Source organism: Empidonax traillii, unplaced genomic scaffold (assembly GCF_003031625.1).
Source record: "Empidonax traillii isolate 1590-97213 ecotype Southwest subspecies unplaced genomic scaffold, ASM303162v1 scaffold355:size2308892, whole genome shotgun sequence".
Lineage (NCBI taxonomy): Eukaryota > Metazoa > Chordata > Aves > Passeriformes > Tyrannidae > Empidonax > Empidonax traillii.
Window position 1 is genome coordinate 961,590 of NW_020955548.1, and position 26,319 is coordinate 987,908.

The following is a 26,319-nucleotide window of genomic DNA, read 5'->3' on the forward strand; positions in this document are numbered from 1 at the left end:
ACACACAGGCTCCATTTAATAACCAAGTGCATAAGTGATGCTCTGGTCTGTGTCTGAGCTGGTAGCGGGGTCAAGCACAGATGTCGAGATCTCTCACTATATTTTCACTGTAGTTGGCTGAAGGTAATAACCAGATATTAAAACTGAAATTATATGCATTTGCAATTCACAGATAAGAGCTAACATCTTCAGCATCTGATTCTTGACTTTGTCTACAAAATTTAATAAGTAATCCTTTTCACAATTTTTTTTGGTTGTTGTTAGACTAAATGATCTTCACTTCTTGTTTGTTGTTGTAGGTGGCTTGCCTTATCTCTTGTGTACTAATTCTTGTGGTGATCTATGCAATTGGACCTATGTTGTACTGGCTTCCGATGGTATGGTACTTATGATTTTTAAAGATTAAGATGTAAACCACTTTTTAATGAAAATTTTTTTCAGGGAAAGGTAGTACTACCTCTAAAACAGCTCTACTTATTGTTATTGGGGGAAAGAGTAGTAAGGGCACAGTAAGTCTCAAAATCTTAAAATATGGATGTGACAACAGAAGACATAGATTTTACACATATATAGTTCTATATAGGCTATTACATAAGTAAATAAAAAAAATTGCATTTCTCTTCTACTTACTTTTGGCCTGTAATTTATGAAAAATATACAGCCAGGTTGCTGTAGATTTGTAAACTGACAAAATGTGGTAGAAATTAATAAAGATTCACAATATTTCTCCAGATATGCACATGATGCATGACTTTGCTCTTCAAATAAATTTGCCAGAAATTATTTTAGATAGTGATCTAAGCTTAATTACAGAAAGCATATGAGGTATTCTTATATCTCTGTCACGGAATACATCTTCTATGTTAAGATTATAAAGCAGCGTGACATCTTTTCATGTAAGTTTTTGGTATTACAAATTAATAGTTAATTTTAACTAGAGGCATGTCAAAGCTGCAAAATACAGCTCCAAAATTGCCCACAATTCTGCCATGTTTCTACATGTTTTAGCTCAACTATGTTTTAAATTTACTTTGTGCTATTGTTTACATGGTGTCATGAAAGTTCTCACTTTTCAAACAGATCCTTTCATAGCTTATTTTAACCATGCAAAGTAAGGACACTTGAAGAGGGGTGCACAATATGTCCTTTTTTCTACTTTCCTACTTTCTTTTCTTTTCTTTTCTTTTCTTTTCTTTTCTTTTCTTTTCTTTTCTTTTCTTTTCTTTTCTTTTCTTTTCTTTTCTTTTCTTTTCTTTTCTTTTCTTTTCTTTTCTTTTCTTTTCTTTTCTTTTCTTTTCTTTTCTTTTCTTTTCTTTTTTTCCCTACTTTCCTACTTTAATTTTTTAAAATGGATTATATGTAAATTTTGACTGGTTTCCTGTAGGCATTTCCCCCCATATTTAAATCATGCTTTTTGATTGTTGCTTTCTTGTTATTTTAATTGTATTCTAATATGCTTTTTCAGCCCTCTCCACCTATGCACTGCAAGTTCATTGATTTGTACCCCATTCTTTTTGGTTATAGATCATCCATCATCCATACCCTCCTCCTTTTTGATTCAGAGAACAAAAAATTATTTTGTTTGCTCCAAAATTAATGGGCTTTTGCGCCAGAGGCCTTCACTAGGGGAAGTGAAAAAGGGGAGTTAAAATTCTTTACTGTGTAGAAGTAGATGAAATCTCTGCAATTTTTCTCACAATAAGGTGGCCTATAGATTACCTTCACAAAAAAGAAAGAAAGGGTGATGATGTGAGTGTTTATGTCACAAGGTCACCTGTGCTTATCCCATTTTTGAAGCACATAACCCATTTTTTTACGATTTCATTATAATATTGACTGCTAAATAAAAGAGAGACCATTTGTTTTCACTAACAATTCTGCAAATGGCTTTTGTTCTCATGTCTTTGCAGTGTGTCTTAGCAAGCATTATTGTTGTGGGCTTGAAGGGGATGCTAATGCAGTTCCGTGACTTAAAAAAATATTGGAACGTGGATAAAATAGACTGGGTAAGTAAACCTTAATCTAAGGAGGTTTTCCTGAGACTTTTTAACAAATACCTGCTAATTTAACTTTAATAGTTAAATTAGCCCTAGAAGAGATAAGTGCAAGCCATAATTAGTATTTTTGTTGATACATGTTGAGGGGTTGCTGTAGGTAAATTGCCTTAACTCTTTCAGATTTTGTAAACAGAATATCTATTGTTCAATCAGAACGAAAGATTTCTGCACTAAGAGGGGAAGAATTCATCAGAAATCTAGTTTAATACAAGTCTAAATGGTCTGACAGAATTTGCACAGAATTCCTAGTGGATAATAAAGAAAAATCCATGTGTGAGAAAAGTCCTGGATTTCTCCTCTGTGGGAGTTTTTGAATGTATTGGCCAGTTAATGGCTAACTTCTAGGCACTTACATAGATACATATATACTGACATCCCCTATGTTTAAGGTAGGAAACATTCAGAAACATATTGTCACCATATTGTCCTTTTCTGTGGTGGGAGATACAGTTTACTGGAGTTAATATTGGGCTTTGATAAACTCACCAGTGATTTATAGGAGTAATGGTTCAGTCTGACTAATAATTTGGACTGAGTAAAACGTTTTTTTTTCATGGGGTACTGGATTTAAGTATGGAAATAGAGCTGGCTAAACAACATCAAGTTTGGTTATGTGAGATTTTTCACATTTAGTCAAAGAAAACCAGAATTTTTCTTTTTTTTTTTTTGTTTGGTTTGTTGGTTTGGGGTTTTTCACCCAGAAGAAAAGCTCTATCTTTCATGAAATCTTATGCTCCTCAAGCAGTAAAATTCTGAAAATATTTTGTATCACTTGTACTGTATTTGATCTTCACATCTTATGATCAGCAAATATTTCCAGTGACAGAAATGGTGGATGATGTGGATCAAGAATTATTTTGGGTACACTGGACTTAGGAAAATTGGTAGTTATGGGAGAGAGATATATCTTCTCTATCAGTGCATTGAGATAATAAGTAGTTAAGTTTTCCAGCAGGATATTCTGGAATCTCACCAGATTTGATGCATCTTCACAGATAGACTTGCCTGATTGATTTTTGCTTTTCTAGTTTTTGCAGACAAGGCTGAGTGAGTAGTTAGTTTTTACATCTCTGATGTCTGTCATCATTTCTAAGAGAGGTTACAGAAAGGGGGAGTTTGCTAGGTTCATCTTTTTGACTGAATATATTTGAACAATGATTTATCTTCAAGTAGTTGTACCATCAGTCCTTCGCTTGTCAGGGTAAATCATCTTGCTTTAGATAGAATAGTTTAAAGTAAGGCTATAAACATTGATCTTGCATTGCTGCCTGCTCTGAGGAGCCCCACCAAGCCCAGTGATTTGTATAACTACACTGGTGTTATTTTGGCCTGAAAAGATTCACCCCAGCAATTGACAGAACACTGGAAATGAATCATTCAATCACCCAGGTTATCCAAAGTGTTTTGAAGATAGAAACTCTAACAAAACATTTGGAAATAATTAGCAGTTGTCCTTTCTGGAACTGATTCTTTGAAGGGTGTGTGTCATGTAACGTTGAAGTCAGGTTTGTTATGCTTGTAAGTCTGGCAAATGATAGTGCATGGAAACAGAATATTATGGGGTTTGTTACCTTTCTTCTTCACACTTCCTTAAGCTTCTCATTGTACACAAATGGTATGAATAATATTTGTGTGTTGATTAATTCTGTATAAAAATAATCCTTTGAAACATAAAAGGTTCAGCTCGAAAGGTACTGTTCAGGAGTTGGACTTGAGGATCTTCATTCATTCCTTCCATCACAGGATATTCTGTATTTCTATGAAATTTCTTCTTTTAGCCATGGATGGCTTTTCCTTTTGGATTTAATGTTTAGGATCAGCTGAGTTCAAATAAGCAGCTAGGCCGACAGACTTTAGTAGTCAATACCAGATATTATTGCATTAATTTTTTTCAGTTTTCTTTTGACTTGTTTTTTATCAACCCTCATGGATGTCCTGTTTTACAACCTGCCTCTCAAATCACATTCAACTGCCTTCCAGATAGTACCCCACTATCCTCTTTCCAGAGATCTTTCCTGCCGTTCACGGTATCCATTTGAACTTCAAATGTCTCTTGCTTCTATTGCCTTAAAAAGCTCTGAGGCATCATTTCAGTTAAGGTCTTCCATCAGTCTCTACACCTTCTTGGTTGAATGACTTCAGCAATCTCAGATTAATAATTTCACTATTCCACTCTATATGTTATATACATAACTGGAAGTGATTTGTCCTGATTTTTTTCCCCCTATTTTTTGGGGGGAACTACCAGGAAGCTGATCTGGTATTTGTCTGTGAGTATATCTCACTTCTCAGGTCCTCAGGTCAAAAGTTGATTTCCATATCCATCCTGCAAGCCTAAATTCTTATGCAGGCCTACTTGACTAACTTGGCTTTTTTGTTCTTCAGCCTGACAGTGCACTTTGCTAGAATCAATAAAAACACCAGTGAAATTCTTGTGAAATCTTGATTTTAAGGCTCAGCATCCCGGATAAGCAGCCTTTTAAAATAGGCAAAAACTACTGCCTGGAAATGGACTGTTGAAAAAAAATATTTTCTTTGCTGTTAATCGGACTTGAAAGTGACCAAGGATGGGAAAAAAGTATTTCAGTGGTGCTCTAAGTGAAAAATGATAATAGAATAATGATTATTTTTATAAGTTAATTATATAGCAGGGGAATTCAACATGGAAATACTCTGGCATTTAAAGAGAAAAAAATGTTTTAAGGTTGCAAATATGACTTGACTACAAAATGACCACAGTTGAGACAAAACCAGGTTCATGATTGACTTGTAAAGCAGGAAGAATGGCAAGAATTTATGATAAAAATTACACATTCCCTGCATGGTGTTGTGATGCGAGATGCAGTTATGGATACATGAATTGGAACTGCATGCACATATAATAATATTTAGGGATGTAAGAATGCTACTAATTCAGCAAATAAAGTAGATCCAACAAGGAGGGTCTCATTTTTGACAAGTATCCTCCAAGATCTTGCCAGTGTGAGTTTCTGAGATATGGATCCACCACTCTTTCAATATATTTTGTCAAAATATTTAGAGAAGAGGGCCCAGGGAGGGTTTTCCTTGAAATTTTGGAGCTCATTAGTGTAATTCCTCGGGTTTTTTAGAACTTCCTAACTTATTAGCCTCAGGAGGGAGATGATCTTTTAGATTTGTTCAGGTATTTGTCACACATGGGTCCTGATTCATGAGAGGGCTCTAAGAGCTCTGAGGGCTTTGCTGTATAAACAATTTTCTGCAAGGTAGGAAACCATCTCTTCTGTGAGAATAATTTTACATCCATGCTTTTAGCTTATGACATCCTAGGGAGATTTTCTATTTTTCCTGCATTAGTGAATATGCTGCTCTGAATTACATTACTTGTGCTGTAGTTGATCTCAGTGGGGTGGCAAGGAATTTGCAAATGCTTAATCCATTGAAAGTATGCTTGCTATATAAATTATTTTTAAAGAGTAATATTTGTATCAGTTCTTCTGTCTCCAGGGCTGTTTGAAAAAAAAATACTGTCTTAACCATTGTGTATGGAATGGTTATGAAAAATTATATTAAAGAACTACCATACCCCTTTACTATCAGAGGATCATTTAGGTTAGAGAAGACCTTTAAAGACCATCTAGTCCAACCATTTACCCAGCATTGCCAAGTCTACCACTAAACCATGTCACTAAGTGCATTAAGCAGTTCCTGCTCTATGTCTGCGGTGGTTTTCACTTCAGCCCTTGAATCGTAAGTTTTGGAGAAGGGTGTGCTGGGGATGAATGCCTGTATCAGTTATTTGTCTGCAGAAGGATGTGGGCATGTCACTCAGCCTCCTTAGAGCCAGAGCTTCCTCCAGGACTCCAGCATCTTCCCTGCTGAGACATTTCCTGAATGAGTAGGACTTCAATGGGATTCTTCTTTTGGCTACATGATAGTGATGGCAAAATGGGCCTCTCTTTGAGAAAATCATGACAGCCTCACATTACAGATAGTACAGAATTGGTCAGTCATGTTAGGATATGATCCATCTCTTCCTCAAGTAAGCAACCGCATAATCAGGTAGGAGTTAAACGAACTGCATCCTAAATTCTCCATTGGTTATGGTAGGAAACTAGACAACCGAGCTGCAGATAGTTAATGCCAAGTGAGAGGAATTCCACCCATTCAGGCAATAGCTGATCATCTCAGTTTGCACTGAAAAAGGGAAGTTTATAATCTGCTTTCAAAGTGGTAGAGAAACATTTATTTCACCATACCATTGCATTGCATTGTTTAGCCCTACATTCAGAAAGTATTCTACAATTTATTTCAATGCCTTTTTACTACCAAGTTCCCTTTTCAGATGTCCCTCAATTATGATTAGATCCTATGTGTAGTATATCCACTATGTATTAGTGGATGATTAGATCCTATGAAATGGAAGTCTAGATGAAGGCAGCTGCTGTATACACAACCACCACACCTCTCAATGCTTCTGATACTTTCTCATATATACAGGCGTCAACATAAGTCCAGTTCTTATGCTTATTTCTTTTCTTTCTCTGTAGAATTTTTCTTTAAATTAATACAGTACAAGGATACTTTAAAGGTGGATTTTGTTTTGACTTTTGAGAATAATATGTGCCTGTTGCTAAGATTTGAAAAGTGACTAGTTTCTATCTGTCCTGGACTACGCATTAACTATCTTGAAGTTGCCAAAGAAAGCTTTAATATTTTTATGACTTCTTTGATGAACCTTGCAATAGCCCATAAAAAAAGTCTATCAGATCAACATAACTTCTTTCTACAAATTTGATGCTACCCTAACTAAAGAAGCACTGACTCCAGGCCAATAAAAAGCACTGAAAGGGTGATTGACTAATGAGAATATAATTGTTTTGGCTCAACCTCTACATCAATGGCAGTCTCTGATTACAGTCAAGATGTAAGATACTAGGCTGCTAGGGAGGCACTCAGCTAGCTTTCTCAGTACCCAGCAGTACTTCAACATTTTTGGCTTTTATTATTCCTATGTAGACTTCGTGTTAGGTATTCATGCTTTCTGTTTTCTTCTGAGACATAAGAATTTTGCAGGTCTAGCAGCAGTGATTTAGTTAGATGTGATGAGGCTCAGGTCTGCAGCTGAAGTAGATTGCACTGAAGTGGATTCAGGTGTTGTCAAAGGTTCAGCCTTATCAGGATAGGCTAATTCTTGATCCCACCTGAACGTCAGGTTTGTGGTGTTTCTGTCAGCCCTTTCATGTCCAGTGAGGTAATTTATAAATAAGTATTATAAATCTTAGCATAAATGTTGTAAATCTTAGCATTAATCTTACTGGTTAATTGAAACTCACTTCATTGCTCATAAAGGTGTTCTTTGCAAATATATACACAACAATTTGTAGGAGATGTCATGTTAAAATACAACTGGTAATTGAGGACAGTCTCAAAGAATGAACTACCTCTTCATCTAGCAGCTGTGCTGTTGAAGACACTGCAAAACCTTTTGCACTAGTTAGGAATTTTGAAGTCGAGGGAGGGAAAGGTTTCTTGATAGAGTCATGTAACACTCTGTCCGCTGTGAAGCACAAATTAGTACAGTATGTCTTACATTTTATAAGTCATAAAATAACAGTTCTGAAATCTGCTCAAGCAAAATTCCTGTGGTTAGGCTGAAAGTGGTCTATTGTCTCTGGCTTTCGTGAGTTAAGTAAAAGCATCAGAAAGGATAATGGCACATTGATTGTGCCGTTGTAATGTGATCTATTATTCTGCAAACACGAACAAGAGGCACTACAAGAAGTAATTGTTGAAATGGGCCCCCGTGGTGATCAGCATATCGAGAGGAGTGAAAATACTTTCCATTCTTCTTTAACACATTTTATATAAAGATCAGGTGGCAGTCTTTGCTTAAGGCTCCCCCAAGGAAAGAAATATGTGCTTTATTATACCAGTTAGGTTGGTATAAGAAATCGAGTAATTTGTACTTTTATTCTTCTAATTGTAAAATCTGGATATCTCTCAGCTATACACATCACTGTAGTATGGAAATAAAAATGAACACTTTTGATAAGAGAATAATTTTAATAAATGAAATGTTAATTTTTGTAAGGGTTTTTAAAATATAATTTAAATTTCTTTTCAAAGTGACTTTAGTTTCAGATATGCTTTTGTATATTTTTTATTTTAATTTAAAATGAATCAAAAATTTTAGTAATCAAATATTGAAAGATTGGGCAGTAATATGAAATCTCACCATTTCTATTGGAAGGAATTAATTCCCCAGTAATTTTTGTTATAGAGTTGTTTTAGTCAGCTGTACTTTGATAAGCAACACTTTTAATCAGCCTCTTTGCAAATTATAATTTCCACTTATATGATTAGTGGGAGAAGAGCTCTCTGTATGTGACCTCATTAGGGCACATCCTCATTGTGTGAAAGGAAAGGAGGATTTAAAATCTGTGCAGTCAAGAAAGTGGCAAGAACTTGCAATGTGAAATATAAAATACAGGTTTTACAAAACAACAGTTCAGCCTGAATTATTCTGTTAGCACAAGTACATATGCTATTTTAAGTGACTCTGGAAGGAACCTCTGTGATCACTGGGATAAGTAGTGCCACGTTGCATGTGGTCTCCCATGGGGAGGCATTTCTTTAATTGCTAATTCAGTCTTCAGTATTTTCCAGTTCAAAGATCCAAATGTTCACATCTGAGAAACTATCTCAGTTTTAAAAATCTTTTTTCTCATTCATAAAATGCACATTGCTATAAAATTTAAAACTAATCACCTCTTTTTGCTTCCCTCCTTCAAGAGCATATGGGTTAGTACCTATGTGTTTACAATATGCTTTGCTGCTAATGTGGGACTGTTGTATGGCGTTCTCTGCACTATAGTAATTGTGATTTTCCGCTTTCCCAGGTAAGAATCAATTTATTGGAATGTTCTACTAGCACATCATTATGTATTCTTTCTGCATATTGATTCATAGTCAGGAGACATATGGTATACTGAATTTAACAACTTAACGTCAGTATTTTAGTTGCAGAAAATTACAAGATAAGACAATTCAAAAGGAAAAGTCACACCTGTGCATTTACCATAGACTAAGGGTCTCTACAACATTTTATGGAATGGCATTATTTTGTGATTTCTCTTATTATTACACATCTGTATGATTCATTATGTGAAGGTAGCAAAAAATCAATAAAAAGATTAATAATATAATTTTTTTCCATTAGATATTTATTTGGACCTTAATGAGAAATTATGTTTGGCAAGCCTTAGTAACTAAGCACCTTTATAAACTCCTAGGTACTATGTTGCACAGGAGTTGGTAGTTGACATTTGCACTGCTAATACAGATTAATGAAACATAACTGCACAACTATTCTAATGTCTAATAAGTATCTGTTCTCTTTATGAATTAGATAAGCCAGAACAAATAAACTAGAGCAATCAGAAGTTCTTATATATTACAGTTGCTACTTGTATGATGAGTAAAGAGAATATATCAGCTGAGGTTCATGATTGATTTTTGCTACAGAATTAATTCACAGATCACCAGACCTGGAAATGACTTGCTGCTTGCATGCAGTTGTTTGCATGAACATTGAATCCCACCGAAATTAAGCTTAATATAGACAGCTTGATTAAATGCTTGTTAAAGTTAACAGTGTTAGCCATTTGTGCATGCCTCTGTTCTCTTGGAATAAGGTGCAGAACCAGCATGAAAATAGTTTAAAATTGCAAGGCAGTTAAAAATTTTGGAAGACGATTTCTGCTTGAATCAATCAGGACCTTTGTGGTAACCTTTTGCTATTCAGCAAGCTAAAATTTTGGTAAATTCTACTAGTAAAGCAAAACACAAATTTTCATGTTTTTACTCTGGGCCTGAATGTTTGAGGTCCTCCAACAGCAGAAAGGGAGGATTATCTAGCACAAAAGAGCGTGATCCTCTGTTGCCTGATCTAACAGAGACCTCAATCTGAACCTGCACTAATTAAAGTAAATAAGACTCTTTCCAGTGATTTCTGTGTTCTTCAGTCAAGCTGCATGTGATTGACCACCCCATCTAAAGGCACTGAACAAGGTAGCAGCCTTAAAATCTGTACTATGAAGATGTGGTTAGCTAGATAACATGTAGTAAGTCATGCAGTCTTGAATAAAAGTGTTAGCAGAAGTGAAGCAAGAAAAATATCCTAGATTATTTATTGAGAAATTTCTGTTCAGATGCCAGAGTATTGGATGTGATACATGTCACGTATCAGAATGTAAATTAAAACCAGCAGCAGCTACAGCTTAATTTATGCAAAGATGAGAGAACAGCTGACTTTTGCAAGGCTCATTTAGCCAGCCCCAATACCTGCAAATACTCTTTCACACTGACACATCTATTAAATGTTTGTATTCTGGGATTATTTCCATTGCCTAGCTTTAGGCACAAAGCTCAGATAATAGCTAATTTCATAGTCCTCTTCAGTTAATTGTGTTCCTGCAAATGCTGCATTGAAGCAGAAGGTCAACCTACACTGAAGATCAAGCTTACACCTACATAACTTACTCACCTACACTGAGCTGCCTTTCCAAGGCAACTTTCTCTTCTCATAGACCGTGTAGAGGGCCCTTTCCAGTCAAGTCCCCATTTTGATAACTAGAGTGCAGTGTTCTGCTTCATCATACAAAGATGTGTCAATTTTAATGACAAATAAAACGTCTTTATTTTTCATGACCCACAGCTATTCAACATAATTATTTCCCCTTTCCTTACAGTATGATTTTGAGGGTACAAAAATGTTAATTAAATCTCTTAACTTTTGATGGTATAGATTATATATGAGCTACACTGGTTTGAGAATAGCTCTCTGGCCAGCTACAAAACAGTAATTAAAATTAAAATTAAGAAAATGAAAAATTAAGATTTTATTCACCAGAGACTTTCCTTATTCATATTTTCAAAGTGATATAATTCTAAAATGAGCTTTTTACTCTTTAACTGAATCTATATCAGGAAAGATAAGCTCTATATGCACAAAAATATGGACAGATAGCATTGTCCCAGCTTCAAAGTTCTGTGCTGTAGTTTGGCATGTATCTCTTCCTGTTTCTGTTCAAGACTACTGAGGATTTGCCTTACAGATTTTCTCTGTGTTTTGATTACAGAGCAAAGACGATGAATTTGAAAAATGTGAAAGAATTGGAATATAAATACAAAACAGAAGACAATTGTGTAAGTTAATTTTTTTAAACTTTTTTTTGTGTGTGTGTTTCATTAATTCAGATTTGTTTATTTTCTCTAGTTGGCTGTCAGATTGTAATCAGGGAACATTTGTCAAGGGAACATTTTTATGATATGACCACTTGAAATCTAAAGTCTGTATGATATACTAAATACAAAACTAGCTGACCATCAGAAATTGGAATATCTTCATGGTCATGCTGCTGGTCTGAAAAGAGAAGTTAGGAAAGTCCTCTTAGATCTATTTTAGTTTATTTGTCATTTTAGGAAGGAATTGCTCTTTGTAAAAGTTTCCTAATTCCTAAGTTTAAGGAAATCTCTTGCCATGAATGGCAAGAGCAATCTGAGCAGACAATAGCAGTCTCTGTATTCTTACCAGATTTCCTCACTTCCTGAAAGTCCTTTGGTATTCTCATCATCCTCAATCTCTTTTCTGATCCCATTTCTGCCCCCAGCCCATTGTGGCTGGACTGTCCCAAAGGGCGCTGTGTGAGGCTGGGCAAGGAGGGACAGGACTGTGAAGTTGTCACAGACTGCTTCACACATCTCACCCTATGCTCAAACAAGGATACCCTCACAAGAAAAATGGATGGAGGAATCTCTTCCAAAGACTGTGCTCCTAAAGTTTGGCTTCCTACAAACTCAAACTAACCAGTCAGATTATTTTGGTTATTTTCACTGCAATTATCATCAAAGCTGCTTATGGTCCAGCCTATGGTAAGAAGAGAAGGGTAATGACCCAGAGAGGTGAACTCCCTCCTCCAAGATGAAATGGTGGGTCAGCAGCCAGGAGAGAAGTAGAACCATGTGTCTTTTCAGCACAGAGCCCCATCACTGGGACATCTTGCCTTCCCCATCATGGCAGTTTCTACTATGTCCTTTTTCCTTTTCTAGTGCTTATGAAGGGTCTTATGTACCAGTAAGCCACATGCTCAGCAGTTATTGGCTCACCATTAAGAAACTCTTCTTTAGAAAAGAATTTGTTGTTTCTGGCAAATGTCTTCCATCAGAGCTATCTTGGGCTCAAAATCCGAACTTCCAGGGGCTCAGGGGAATTTACTGATTTGGCATGTTGAGCAACACTGGAATGTGAAAGGTACATAAGAATGGGGAGGACTCTGAACTGTGAATTAAAACAATTTTGTTGAGGCTGGTCTGGCTGTCAATTATTATGTCACTTTTCACTCTTAAGGAAAACTGTCAGAGATGGGTAACCAAAAATTTATTTGCCTGTTTTTTATCTTATCGGTTCATGAAGTATTTTGAACAAATCCCTATGCATCTTTTTTTTAGCTGTGGTTGTTTTTTTTTCCTTAATAATTAAGATTAATGCCAGTAACCTAGTAATAACAAACTAGTGTCTGCAGACATTGGGGAAAATAACATTTTGTTAAGGAAGCAAATTTCTCAAGGGCTTATTACACAAAACAAAGAAGGAAAATATTTTTAAGATTGAGAAAAATGCCTTTAATTGAATTTGGAGTCACTGGATTGCAGCAGGCATTTAGGGTAATTTTTAATGTATGAATGTTAGACTGATCCAAGTTTCCCTGGTAAATAACGGCTTAGACATAAACAACAGGACTTTTAAACATCAAAATATGCAATCTTAATGATCTACCCTGCCATTAAGGTCTGCAGATTTATAGGGGTAATTTCTCCAATAAGAGAAAAGACAGTTTAATGTGGAAAAAAAAAAATCAAAGGGTGTTTAGAAGCTTATGTGAAACACATTGCATCACAGGCGTTCACTTAAAATGAACCTTCGCCCAGGCGTAGATGGTGCTGTGCAGAGTACACCAGGCCTGTGTCCTTCTAAGGGAAGGAATATTTTCCCACTTTCTTAGCAAGAATACAACAAGGAGGAAGTTCATTTTTCTCGGGACAATTCTTATTAAGAAAGAACCAAACCGGAACCAGGAATAACTGAGTCAAATTAGGCACATTTGACCCATTCCGGACAAAAAAAGTATATCTAAGTCTGCCATCATTTCGATCTGACCTTATGATTTGAGCCTTTCAAGTTTTCCATCTTGCACTTTTGGAAGCTTTTTAGCCTCTTGATCATCACAGGCTTTTATCTTTGCACATCACCCTTCCTTTTTCCTTAGTTTTCATCTTCTACTTTGCCAGTGCTCCTAAGGCACTGAAGTGCCCACTTGTCTCCACACCAAGCTGTGTATAGCGTCATTTTTATGGGAATTCGTGGGATGTGAGAGTATTTCTCCATTCAAAAATATATTGCGCTCTCTTTTGCCCTTATTTTAGAGCTTTCTTTTATCTAAACTGAGCCATTTTAACTGCCCTGCTGTGCCACTTGTCTGACTGAGGGATGTTGGTGATGTGATATTTACCACAACTGCATTCATAGGTAAATTGCGCAAAGTCTCTATACATAGTCTGGTGTTCTTTGCCTCACTTTGGGATGTTTGAAATGTTTCCTTGGTATGATGGTCACTGCTGTGGTGTCCAAGATATCATCTGGTTCCCAGAAGTCTGAACAGCAGTCTACAATAAGGACATAGTTTTTGTGGTTTGTGGTGAAGATTTTCATTCCTGTTTTGCTTGAAAGTCTGTTGGGAAAACTGCATATCTTTGATGCAATCCCAAAAAATTTTTAACTACTTAAAAAATGGTCTGTGTCAGCTCCACTTTCTTTTGTTTGAGTGTGACCTTCTTACATGACTTTTGTTAGGGAGAAGAGAGGCTTTTTTGACCTATATTCTCTTGCAATTTTTTTGGTTATACTTCCATTATCACACTACCTGTGGAAAATTTAGGGTTCAGTAGAATTAACTTAATTCTATCTCCTACAAAATCAGTATTTATTCATGTGATTGCTGATATCCAATATATTTATATATAAGTAATAATTTTCTTACTGGCTTTAAGGCTTTTTATGAGTGCACCTTGAGAGTGAGAGAAATTTCATTTGTTTTGTGCAAAACGTTCCTCACTTGTACCTGGGGTTTCTGACCTTTATCTGACATCCTTCCAGAATTGTTCTGCTGTGTAACATCTGTATTTTGAGGTACACAGTGCGACCAAAGGAAGTGGTAAGCTGGTTGTAACCTATTCAGTGGAGTGTAGAGACAGGATCAAGGCTGACTGATGATTCTTCTGTAGATTATTGAGTTGGTTGTAGATACGTGCTATTAAAGCTCTAAATGTGCCACTCAAGGTTGCTCTGGATCCACAAAGTATTTTCATGGAGAAATATCTCTGTACTAAAGTCATCTTCAGATGACTACGATGAATATTGCCAGCTTTCTCCAAATCACTTGCACTTTTTTTCAAGACGTGTTTGTCTAATAAAATATATTCCCTGTCTGCAAATATTGTCTTGCCTATATTTAGGGATCATACCAACTGAAGCAGTGCTATTATTATTTGTCAGATAACAGTTCTCCATATTATGCATCATAGTGAGCATCATTTTTTTCATGGTAACTAGAATTAAATGTAATTTTCATTATACATTACTTATTTTTCCATTCTTACTTCAGTTGTGTGTGAAGGCTGATCAAGAGAGTTATCTGTTGAATCATTCTCACAATCCAAAGCTCTTTCTCAGTTAATTTACAGGTGTTTTCAGGATTTTTAAATAAACGCGTTTGGGTTTTAGTCTCCAAACACAAGATAAACTTTTCAGCATTATTTTTATTTCATTCCACAGGAATTACTGAAACAGGTGAAGATAATTTCAGTCAACAATCCATTAATCTTTCTGAATGCCAGGAAATTTCATGCTGACCTGATAAAGATAATCCAGAAGGATAGCATGAGCAGCCAGGTATGTGAAGATGTAAATGAGGATGTGCTATTTGCTTCAGTAATCACAGTGACGGTGTTGAAGATTGTGCTTGCTTTCCTTGCATTTCTTAGAGAATGCAATCAGATACTGAAACATACATAAAAAGGTAATATTGCAAATGATTCATTTAGAATAAAGTTAATCCTAATCTTAATCAGATTCAGTATGGATTATTTTCTTATTATTACTTGAACATAACATCTGTACTATTTCTTTACTTGATCCTTTAAGAGACATTAAAGCACTGATCCAAAACTCTAAATTTTATGGAAGAATTTATATAACCTCAGATGATGTAAAGTTGGGATTCTAGAAACACAGTGAGTGGCTACAAATCTGCTTGAATGCAATATGATTTTTTTTTCTGGACATGAGTCCATGAGAAATAGACACTTCATTTCTGACTATAAGTAAATTCTGGAGAATTGGGAAGAAGTCACAATGTGGATAAATTTTCTGAAAGGTAGTATTCCTTTTTCATTTTTTGCACTGATTGCATTGGAAAAATAAACAGTATGCAAACTATGTATAACACTTTTTTTTTTGGAAAAAATCCCTCTTAGTATTTTCCAAGTTTATCTGCATATGACTACTGCAACTTCCTGCAACACTTCCTAAAAGGGAAGAATTAAATTATCATTTTTCTATCAGTACAATTAAGACATTTCAGTACTATGCAATGCTTGCTGTAGGCAATTTCACCCAGTTTGGTAAACTGGGCTGAGCAAATCACAGGCATGTCTTAAATGGGTTGTTGGACAGCAATATGTGTCTGCCACCTCTGCTGTCCCTTGACTAAGAGTTGTGCTACCAATGTACACTTTAATGGGTGGAAATTCAGGATTCAGCTCAGAAAATGTGATGCTTTTTTTGCTTGGTTCTGCTAGCCTAACTGATTTGAATTAGTATGATAACAAATCTCCAAAGAGAGAGAAATCACTTAGGATGTGCATGGAATTAATCTATGAGTTAATTTAATAAGTGTAATAAGTTAATTTAATAAGTTAATTTATACATTACTTAGGAGAGAGATTTTATCCTTTGTCTCTTCTGTAAGGTACTTGGCAGTACAGTTGCCTGAAGTACTGGTCATAATTTTTTTTTTTTTTGTAGAATAAATGTCTTTCTGTAGGACACAATAAGTATAGAAAAAAATGGAGTTTGGATTTTGTTTCTGTACTCTATTTCTGGTTTCAGCTCCTATTTCTACTGAGGACTTAACATGCATATTGAAATAATTTTTATAAAAACTCTCAAAATAAAGATAATTTTAAAATAAATTTATATGTAAAAATGTTATTAAAATATTAGTATAGCAGATGAGATTGCAGCAAGTTAATCTTAGAAAATCACTTATCTTTTCAAGAACATCTTTCCCATCCTTTTAAAGAAAAGCAAAATATCAATTTGGGTGCGTATATCTCAGTATTCTTCTGAGGTTATACCAGAATACAGTATATATCCAATAGGGTGTTGGATAGAACATGACTCCAGAGAGAATGAGTTCACTTTGATATTAAGAAACAGAATTCATATGCATTGCATTGATTTTTCTCTGGTTACTGTGCACTGAACTAGTTTTCCTTGGTATGTTACTACTTTGTTGCTTTTATTTCAGTGTGAGCAGAACACATTGCTCTGTTCATTTTCCAATGGAAGTTGTCCCGGTGAGTTTATTATCTATAAATTATATTAAAACCAAGATGGATGTAAGTGTGCAAAATGGCTCCACATTTTTCTATATATTTCTAGGTGAACTCAAGTTGTATGGAAACTAATATTTTCAATTAGACAAAACGTTCAAGGAAACAAGAATGCTAAACAGTATTAAACTCTTAACTTTGGTCTAACAGCTCCTGTTTCTCACTCTGTTTTTGACTGACTGTTTTTTAAGATTTCAAAAGTAGGGTACCCATGAAAGTACCTTTTCTGCAGGACTGAAAGGTTATAGTGGTAGTGGGGTTGGAACTAGATGATCTTTAAGGTCCCTTCCAACCCTTCCAACCCAAACCATTCTGTTTCTGTGAGCGCCTGCTCATTTCACAGGAACAACCGTGTGCATAATGAGACAGGTACGCAGTGGGGGGAAGCACTTCTTATGTTGCTGCCTGCACTGATCTTCAGATCAGGCCCAGGAGGCTGATCAGCTTCCAGTTTTGCTCAGCTCTGGTTATGTCTTTTTTTCCATTCACAGAGTATGAAAAAGTAAAAATAAGATAAAATTAGAACCATGTTAAGTCTGCGTGATCTTTAAAGCCACTTAGGAGAAAATTTCAGAAAAATGTTAACTAAATTATCAGTGACATGATGACTACCAATATTGTACAGCATATCAATACAGTATAGAATAAAGAGAAAACTCTAGGAGTTTGCTTTCAATTAAGGTTTAAACTGGATAATTCCACTCTTCCTGCATTTTATAACACTTAAATCAAACCAGAACACTCGCATTCCCATGGGAGAGCTGCAGCAACCTTTTGCAGAAGATACTTTATACAGATGACTTCATTGAGGATTGAATTAAAACACTGTGTTTATTTAAAATGCGTATAAGCATTAAGGCTGCAGCAGAGAATCTGTTTGGGAGGATGCTGTCTGAATTTCTGCATTTATTATCCAGACTTATGACATTTTTATGATGCCACAGTGTTTAGTTTACTTTGGGCTGGCAGAGTGCTTTGCTGTAGCATGTCAACCTGTAATAATGGCTATAAGACTATAAGACAAGAAGACTATATCATATTGTATTGACTCTGCTGTAAAATACTATGTGTGAGAAGATCAGTATGTATTTCAGTTGTGTTGAAGATGTACCAGTTTCTCATATTACAGAAGTGACAGACAGGACAAAACCTCTTTTCTGAAAGCCTAAGTCCTAATTTGAGGACTTAAATGCTCTGTTGTTAGTTGTACCAACCAGCCTATGTTGATTCTTTGTGGGATCTTTAAAATAAAAAGCAGAGAGAAAAAAAGAAAAATCCACATGAAGAGAAAAACAAAATGTGTAGCTTAAATTTTCAGGAAGGAGGGGAGTAGGAGGACACAATCCTTAATCCTTATGTCAGTTGCCCTGGAAAGCATGGCAACTTATGTCTGTCATAAGGAAAGAAAGAACCTTTCCTTTCTCCTTTTGGGGAGTACTATCTGTATCAGCACCAAATGAAACAGCTGCTGTTGCTCTTGCACTGGTCCAAAGAGGGAGCAGGTGTGTACCTATCCCTCCATTTAGAAGCCAGGCAGTCTCTAATGCAATGCAGCAGGGAATTATTACATTGAGCAGCCTAGCAGATCTCATAAATCCTTTCTAGGCTTTTATCACAGTAATGTCAGACAGGAAGTTCCCTTTAAAATTCTTTATTTTTATTTGGTATGTATCTATTGCTGTACTTTGGACAGTACAAAGACAGTAAATCTCTGGAGATGCAAGTCCAAAAGGCTCTGGCTCTCAGACTACTCCCACAAAGGAATTACACCATTATAAATTTGCATCATGGTGATATTCTAAGTCCCCTCAATTGTTTAAAATCTTAACCTCTGCTCTACCAACACCATTTAGCTTAACTCATCTTTACATTCAGAATTCCTTTACTTCTTTTTTTTTTTTTTAGTTGTGTGCATTATGATAACAAACACTTGTTCACAGAACAATGTAAATAAGATGTGCATTATTTTCTAGTTTTCCCTTTATGAAAGCCAGGAATCGTTTATCTATGTGCTAGTTCAGGATGCATTTAGAACAGAGTGTGTTTAGACTAAACACAAGGTGGCCTGAGGTTGAAGAATAAGACCTTTGCAAATCTTGCCAACATAATTTTTTTCTCAGCAACAATACATGATAGTATATTAAAAAATTAATCAAACAAAAGCCAGCACAGTAAAACCTTATGAAAATGAAACACTTCACTTTACATATTTTTCTTCCTTATGGGTGAATATTAAATTAAGCCCTAGGCAGGCGTTTAGGTACTACGGAAATCAATGTCATATTAGAACTTAAAAAAGAGTTATATCTTCTATGTATCCCATGAAAAATCCTCCAAACAAGCCAAGTTACTATAATGACTCAATTAGAAATTCAAATTTGAAGAAACAATTGTTTAATTCTTGTGATTCTATGCTGTCTAAAACATCTTATTAATAATAGTTCTGCCTGTCATCACTTCATCCCATTGCTCTAAGGTCCTTCATTTGTGCTTCTAAAATGTGCCATTTGCTTGCCTAATACTTCAAATGGAACAAAATTTTTATTGTGATAGTAAGGGCTTATTTTGTTGAGCTATCTTTATTCTTATACTCACTTCTTAACTATTCTCCCTTTTAATTAAAGTTTTTTGTTTCTCAAATGTGTAGGTGAGTCTGTGCAGTCATGTCACAGTGAGAGACGTGTTTTGATATTAGACTGCAGTGGACTGAATTTCTTTGACTACACTGGAGTCTCAATGCTTCTTCAGGTATTCACGATATCAGACAAATTCTGTATATATTATAGTTACACATACGAGTTATTGGGGGCAACTACTAGTTACTTCACTCATATCAGTGGATAAACATGTCATTCATGGAAAGGATGAACATAGATTTGCTATTGAACTGCACTGTGTTTATATATAACATTGCATTAAAATATTTCTGAATATTTTAGGTAACAGTGCAAATGTACATATCTGTATGAAAGGAAGATGAGTTTCTGAACTTTTTTTTTTTTTTAATTTTGAGGTTGTTTTAGGTCATATTTGACCCTGTTGTGTCAGTTGGAGTGGAGCCATGTGTAGATCTACCTCTTTAAAATTTCAGCTTTTAATTTCAGCTGTGATTTTATGTGTATATCCTGCTTTCTGCTAAGTCAGAGGTCAAAACACGATCTCCATGTTTTCTCCTGTGGGTTACATATCCAGCAGACTGGGTTCAGGCATCACAAGAGCTCCAAGATGCTCCCAGAGGACTAAAACCAGTAATCGCTGGTTACTGTTGTGAATGGAACCAAACCCAGATGGCAGCTGGCCAAAATTGGTGTTCCCCAGGGCCAGTACTGGGCCCAGTCCTGTTTAATATCTTTATTGATGATTTGGATGAGAGGATCAAGTGCACCCTCACGAATTTTGTAGAGGACACCAAGTCAGGAGTGCTGATCTGCTGGCAAGCAGGACGGTTCTGCAGAGGGGTCTGGACAGGCTGGATCGATGGACCAGGGCCAGTGGTGTGAGGTTCAGAAAGGCCAAGTGCTGGGTTCTGCACTTGGTCACAACAACCCCATGCAGCCCTACAGGCCGGGGGGAGAGTGGCTGGAAAGACATGGTCTAGCAGGGGACTTGGCAGTGCCTGGTTAATGTTTGGACTTGCTGATCTTAAGGGTCCTTTCCAAACTAAACAATGCTATGCATAAAAAGTAATTCTATATAGAGGATGAAAAATTGTGTTCAAAAGCTGTTCCTTACATTTCTCTCAGGTCTAGAGTTTAAAAGCTGTGTAGTGAGTACAGAGTTAAATGAGTATGCAAGGTTTGGTTTGCATATCTTTGAGTAAGATGGAAGACTAGATTTGAACTTGGGTCTCAGCCCAGGCCTTTTTTTATCCTAACCATTTTTTCAGTTTTTTCAGTTACTCCACTTACCATTGTACAGTGAAGTAAGTGTTGCCTTAAAAGATTTGAAATTAAAACTACCCAGATAGATAGGGATATAGTAAAAAAGAAAACTGGAAAAATAAGGTTAGTGGGAGTTATTCTTTATCACACATCCCTTCAAAATGTAGGGCATTCAATAAATTATTAATTTTAAAAAAATTGTGAAAATTATTTCCAAAAGTTCTTAGAAACCTCTGATCTACAAATTATGTCAAAGAAGCGTCTGACCAATTTGTGAGAGGTAAGTCTGGTTTGGGCTGTGAAGTGCACAGGTTGGGAGTGAAGCTTCTGGATGAATGGCTGGTCCAAAACTGAATTACTCAGAGAAGAACACACTCAATGTGTCCTTTTTTTACACTCCTCCCAAAATGTTATCACTGATGCCAGAGATAAAGGGATTTTTGGACTGAGTATGGCTTTTGGTTTATTTTTAAAAACAGGGTATTCGGATGGGCGTCTCACTGAATCTCTTCTTCGAGAATTTTGCCACTTTACATGGATTATTTTAACATTTTTTTAATGCAGGAACTGCTTTGAATATTCCTTATCTGGCAGAAAAAGGCCTTACTCTGGTTTTAGAGGAATTTCCCCCCCTTTTGTTTTTTTGTTTTTACTTTCTCTCTTATTCAACATTTGGTCTCTTTGGAGTTGACCATTTTCAAAGAAAGAATAAAGAACAACTTACTGCAGAATGTAGCGTGGTGATTATGGTGCTTTTCTGATAAACTCCTGAAGCATCAAATTTCCTAGGTCTGATTTCTGTCTGTGTGGACTGGTAGGTAAGCATATGGCAAAGAGATGGGAAAACACGCTGAAACAGGAGATCTGGAAATAAACCCCTCTAAAAATTATAGTAAGAAATGAAAAATTGTTAATCGAATTCAGTTTTCTTTCTGGGCAGAGCTGTAGAGTACTGTGAAGAGGGAGTAGGAATCAGTGTGGGTTGGTGGTGTTTGCGTTATAGAAGGGCTCACTCTGGTGGCTGCTGGCAGTACAGCTGCTACAGCAGCATTCCAGACACTGCCTACCTTGGATATGGTTTTTTGTGTGTTTTATTCTCTGTTTAAACAGGTGTTTGGAGTTTTTTTAATTTCATGTTTTCACATATTTAGATTTACATGGACTGTAAGAACAGACACATCGATGTGTTGCTAGCACACTGCAAAGGCAAGTATCATCTTACAGCAAAAATTTTAATGTGATGGTTTATATATCCAGTATTTTATCAATGCTCATGAGTTTGTTTTATTGCAGCTTCCTTGATAAAAGCAATGCAGTATGGTGGATATCTTGAATCTGAAAATCCTGTCTTTTTTGAATCTATTTCTTCAGCAATTGATGCCATTAAAATTCACAGGGTAAGACTTACAAGCAGGGGTAGGTGAATTGTTGAGGGCTTCGTGGATGCTCACGGCACTTTAACAAAGTCTGAGAAAGTCTTATTTACTCAGTAAACCTTTTGGGCAGAAAGCTTATCTATCTATTCTCTACAACTGGTCTTCAACCTCACAATGCAGTTACCCAGTTTTTTGCTGCTAACACTCTCTTCCAACCATGATCTCTCCTTTTGCAACATGTTCTCAATCTTCGATTCTAGATCCAGAGGCACGGTGTTAAGGTGCATTAATCTGGGCACATTCTCCACTTATGTCTCTAGAAACACTTGACACAGCCTCTCGGTGAGGCAAATTAACTCACACCCTGTTCTGCATTACTGAAACTATTATCCCTCCTGCGTTGCTTGAAGCTACTTGACACAGCACCATTCTGGTCTGACTGAAACACTTCTGGATACCCAGCAAGTTTGGTTTGAGCTAGTCAGCTTGTCTATGCCCTGCACTGTAGCATGCTGTGTTGGCTCTCCGGTGGAAAGAGGGGAGAGGAGTTGTATGAAGTGGAAGAGAGAGAGAGAGAGGAAGAAGGAAGGCTTGGCTCAGAAATTGAGACTTGAGGCTTGAACATGCATTGACTTTAGTATGTATTTACTTGCTCAATGATTCCTGCATTTCTTATTAAAAATATTGTAAACCTGGGCTTTCATTCATATACTATGTGATGCTTTTCCATTGTAATGCCACTGTAACCAAGTGTGCGTTACAAGTATTGTGCTTTCCCATGGTTTTATTTATGATTCCAAACACGGCTGGAGCTTGGCTCAAGCCTACTCCAAGAGACATTAAATGGTCTGTGGTTTGGTCATTTGGGTTTTTTCTTAATTTTTTTATTTTGCTAATTAAATTTGAGTTGCCTATGGAAAAAAACCCACTTTCCATTGATTTATCCAGATTAAATTGAGTTGGCACAGTTGGTCTAGTGGGTTGACCAGAAAAACATGGTCTTTTCAGCACTTTCCAACATTTTTCATTATGTTGCCCTGCAAAAAATAATTTGCTGAAATGGTAACTGCAGGGCAAAAATAAAAGGGATGGCTATTGTATATTTTGTCTGGGTCTGATTAGGTGATTTAGAATGAACATGGTGCTATAAAATGCCTGCATTTTTATTGGCCATAATTAACCTTCCTAACATTCTTGTAAGATGCTAGCATTCTCATTTTATGGCAAAGGGACATAGATAGACCAAACATTCAAAGTGAAAAGGGGGAGTTAGAGCTCAGGAGCCCACTTTTCTAGGAACTGATGGCATGGTTCCATCAGAGCTGCTAGGCAACTCAAACTTCCGTGTAGTGGCTTAGCAGTTTAGTCTGAAAGGCTTGCATCCAACCTCAAATTTTAAATGTAATTATGAACAGTACATATATTCTGCTAATGTTTCTTCAAAGTATTCAAAGTATAAGCTTCAGAGGATTTCGTGTGTTTATTAACACCTAAAGATAAGATGGAGGGGAGTGAGAAGGCAGGGTGACTGCAATAGCAGCACCACACTGTAACTATCAGTCTGTCTATGTACTCTTCCTGAGACTTTTTAAGATGCTGAGGTCAGTAGGACTTTTCACTGTTTACATTAAGGAGTAGGTAGGATAGAAAAAAACTGGAGGAAGGAGTTGGAGACAAGTAGAAAGTGATTTGTTCGGACTTACATTTCAGCTTCCCACCACAGAAAGGAACAGTCACATAGGTAGAGGCAAGAGGGCTTCATGGTTCCTTTCCAACTCTGCTGCTGTTCAGAAATGCAAAGATGCTCTTACCTACATCCTCCAATGATAATGTTGTGTCATTCTCATTTTTATGTTTATAAATTGATAAGAAACTTGCCTGTTGCTTTATGCAGTTCATTCTAATCATAAATTTTTGGAATAATAATCTTTATAGTGGTGGCATTTTCAACCTAGCACTCCTTCGTCTGCTAATTTTATATTATATTCTAGGAAAACTTTATAATACTTTTTTTTTTCTGTGTCTCTCAATTTAGAATTACAGCAAGTACAGTGAACAGAGTGAAGTGTGATGCCCACCCATTGAGTATGGCTAGTTTCATCTGCTCATATTCAGAATGAACTGCACCATGGTTTCTGCTTAGTTTTTTTTCGCCAGTGGATCTCATAGATGATCTTTTGTATGCCATATATATTTAGTATATTCAGTAATGACAGTACTGCCTTCCAGAAAGTCTTTCAGCTGCTATCACTCAGAGAATGTTCTTGCAATTGTTCTATAGTCGTTTTATATAATATTTTTGTATACATTTAGATTTTAAAAATTATTAAAAAGTAGACATGAGGTACTGATTGTGTTTACCAGTGAGATATATTCTTTTAGATATCTTTTGTCATACTATTAGTTGTAATATGCATCTGTAGTTTTGTGTATGGAATAGAGACATTTTGAATTCTTAAAGAGTATGTTATCATTGATAGAGTATATGCTGTATGCCATATACAAATCCATACTGTTTCGAGTGTCTTTACTTACCCTTCCTTCTGTTCAAGACAGCCATTTGCAGTAACAGCATCATATCACAGCTATCATACGTTTCCATTTTGCATTCTTGGCTTTGTATGCTTTTTAATGCCTGCCCAGGTCAATGGGAAAACTGTGTATAGAGACAAGGCAGTTGCATGTTGACTAAGTGCCCCTTAGATTGTCCTCCCTTCCAGTTGTCATGAGTTATTATAAGTTGCTACATTTTCAAAGCCAGAGGTGTTCTTTAGCTCAGACTGAAGAGGAAAAACCTGTTCTTGTTTCCAGCATAGAATAGTCTTTATTTCCAGTTTGAGCTGCGATTTGTTTGGTATTGAAATCTTCAGCTGTGGCAGCTGAGAGATAACAGAGGAGACACATAAAGTGTGTGCCACATGTCAGCTCTAATCCTGATTAGGGATGTGCAGTACTGTGTGTGAGCACACAGAGTGGGTGGAGGAATTCACAGCATTTGGTTTGTATTTATGGATTATCAGCAATCATACTAGATTATACTATCACATCAGTATCATGTTATATGGCAACACATTGAGGCCTTCCAGTTCCTAAGGAAGCCTACTAGAAACGTGCAGAGAGAGTATTTACAAGAGCATGTAGTGACAGAAGGGGGAACAACTTCAAATCAAAAGAGAGTAAGTTTAGCTGAGATATTAGAAAAAAATTCTTTACTATGCAGGTGGAGAGGCACTGGAACAGGTTGCGCAGAGAAGCTGTGGATGCTCCAGGCCTGGAAGTGTTCAAGGCAAGGTTGGATGGAGCTGGTAGCAATTTATTCTAATGAAAGGTGTCCCTGCCCATGGCAGGGTGTTGTAAGTAGATGATCTTTAAAGTCCCTTACAACCCAGGCCATTCTATGATACTATGTATGACTTTTTTGCTCTTGCCTTTGTTGCCATATGTGAACACCAGCAATTAAATGTGAGTTATCAAAAAGTGAGAAAGGATGAGGTAGTAGGATTTTTTTTCTCACCAACTTAAAAAAAATCTATGGAAGCTAACTGCCCTAATGGCCTTCTTAGCACTAGAGAGAGGAGGGAAGTACAAGAGTACTTTGTGCAGCTGGAGTCTATAGGCAAAATCTAGTGCTGTGTTCTGTTTTCAGCAGCAGTTACACATGAATGCTTGTCTGGGCCGTCCTTGCTCTGTCTGCCCAAAGCTGCTGCCTGAAGGAGATGAGGTGGCTCATGCAGTAACTTTCATGTCCCTGCAGATAGTTGTGTTAAGACATTGATAAGCTTTTCTTCTAGTCTTGGTAATTCCACAGTGCTAGATGACAATGTGAGAGAGCCATGGGGTTTTTGCCTTTTCAGTTATGAGTAACTCTTGGAGTTATTCCCCACTTTATCTCACAGATGACCAGAAATGTTCTGTATGTATTTTTCTGAAACTGCTTTCATAAATACTATGCAAAAGGTTGATAAATAACTGTGAGAAGTTCATTATACATAGGAGAAATAAATTCTATATATTGTCCCAAGTGCATTAATTTCAGATGCCGTAGTTGATTGCAAATGACTCATTACATCATTGGACTCAGAAATAGGCTATAACATTTGATTAATAATTTCCTCAAACAGTTTTAGTAATTTATTAACACTTTAGAAACTATTTACAATGTACTTTAATTGTAGAAGCATCAATTTTATGTCACAGCTGAATGGAGATTTCTACTTAACTGCAAACTGAATAAATGAATAAATGGTATCTTTTCTACTAAGTTCAGCATTTATTCTTTGGTGGGTAAAT

The 26,319-nt window shown here is 36.3% G+C and overlaps 1 protein-coding gene across 1 annotated transcript in view; it reads left to right on the forward strand.

Annotated features, from left to right (window-relative positions):
- Positions 1 to 25,295, forward strand: part of SLC26A7 (solute carrier family 26 member 7) — a 70,675-nt gene extending 45,380 nt beyond the window's left edge. Inside the window, exons 10-19 of the mRNA XM_027892522.1 lie at positions 300 to 377; positions 1,911 to 2,006; positions 8,832 to 8,938; positions 11,180 to 11,246; positions 14,932 to 15,048; positions 16,688 to 16,736; positions 19,420 to 19,520; positions 21,805 to 21,859; positions 21,947 to 22,050; positions 24,065 to 25,295. Coding sequence (XP_027748323.1) covers positions 300 to 377; positions 1,911 to 2,006; positions 8,832 to 8,938; positions 11,180 to 11,246; positions 14,932 to 15,048; positions 16,688 to 16,736; positions 19,420 to 19,520; positions 21,805 to 21,859; positions 21,947 to 22,050; positions 24,065 to 24,100 — 810 coding nt within the window. The 3' untranslated portion in view covers positions 24,101 to 25,295. The remainder of the gene's footprint in view (positions 1 to 299; positions 378 to 1,910; positions 2,007 to 8,831; positions 8,939 to 11,179; positions 11,247 to 14,931; positions 15,049 to 16,687; positions 16,737 to 19,419; positions 19,521 to 21,804; positions 21,860 to 21,946; positions 22,051 to 24,064) is intronic.
- The last annotated feature ends 1,024 nt before the right edge of the window (positions 25,296 to 26,319 follow it).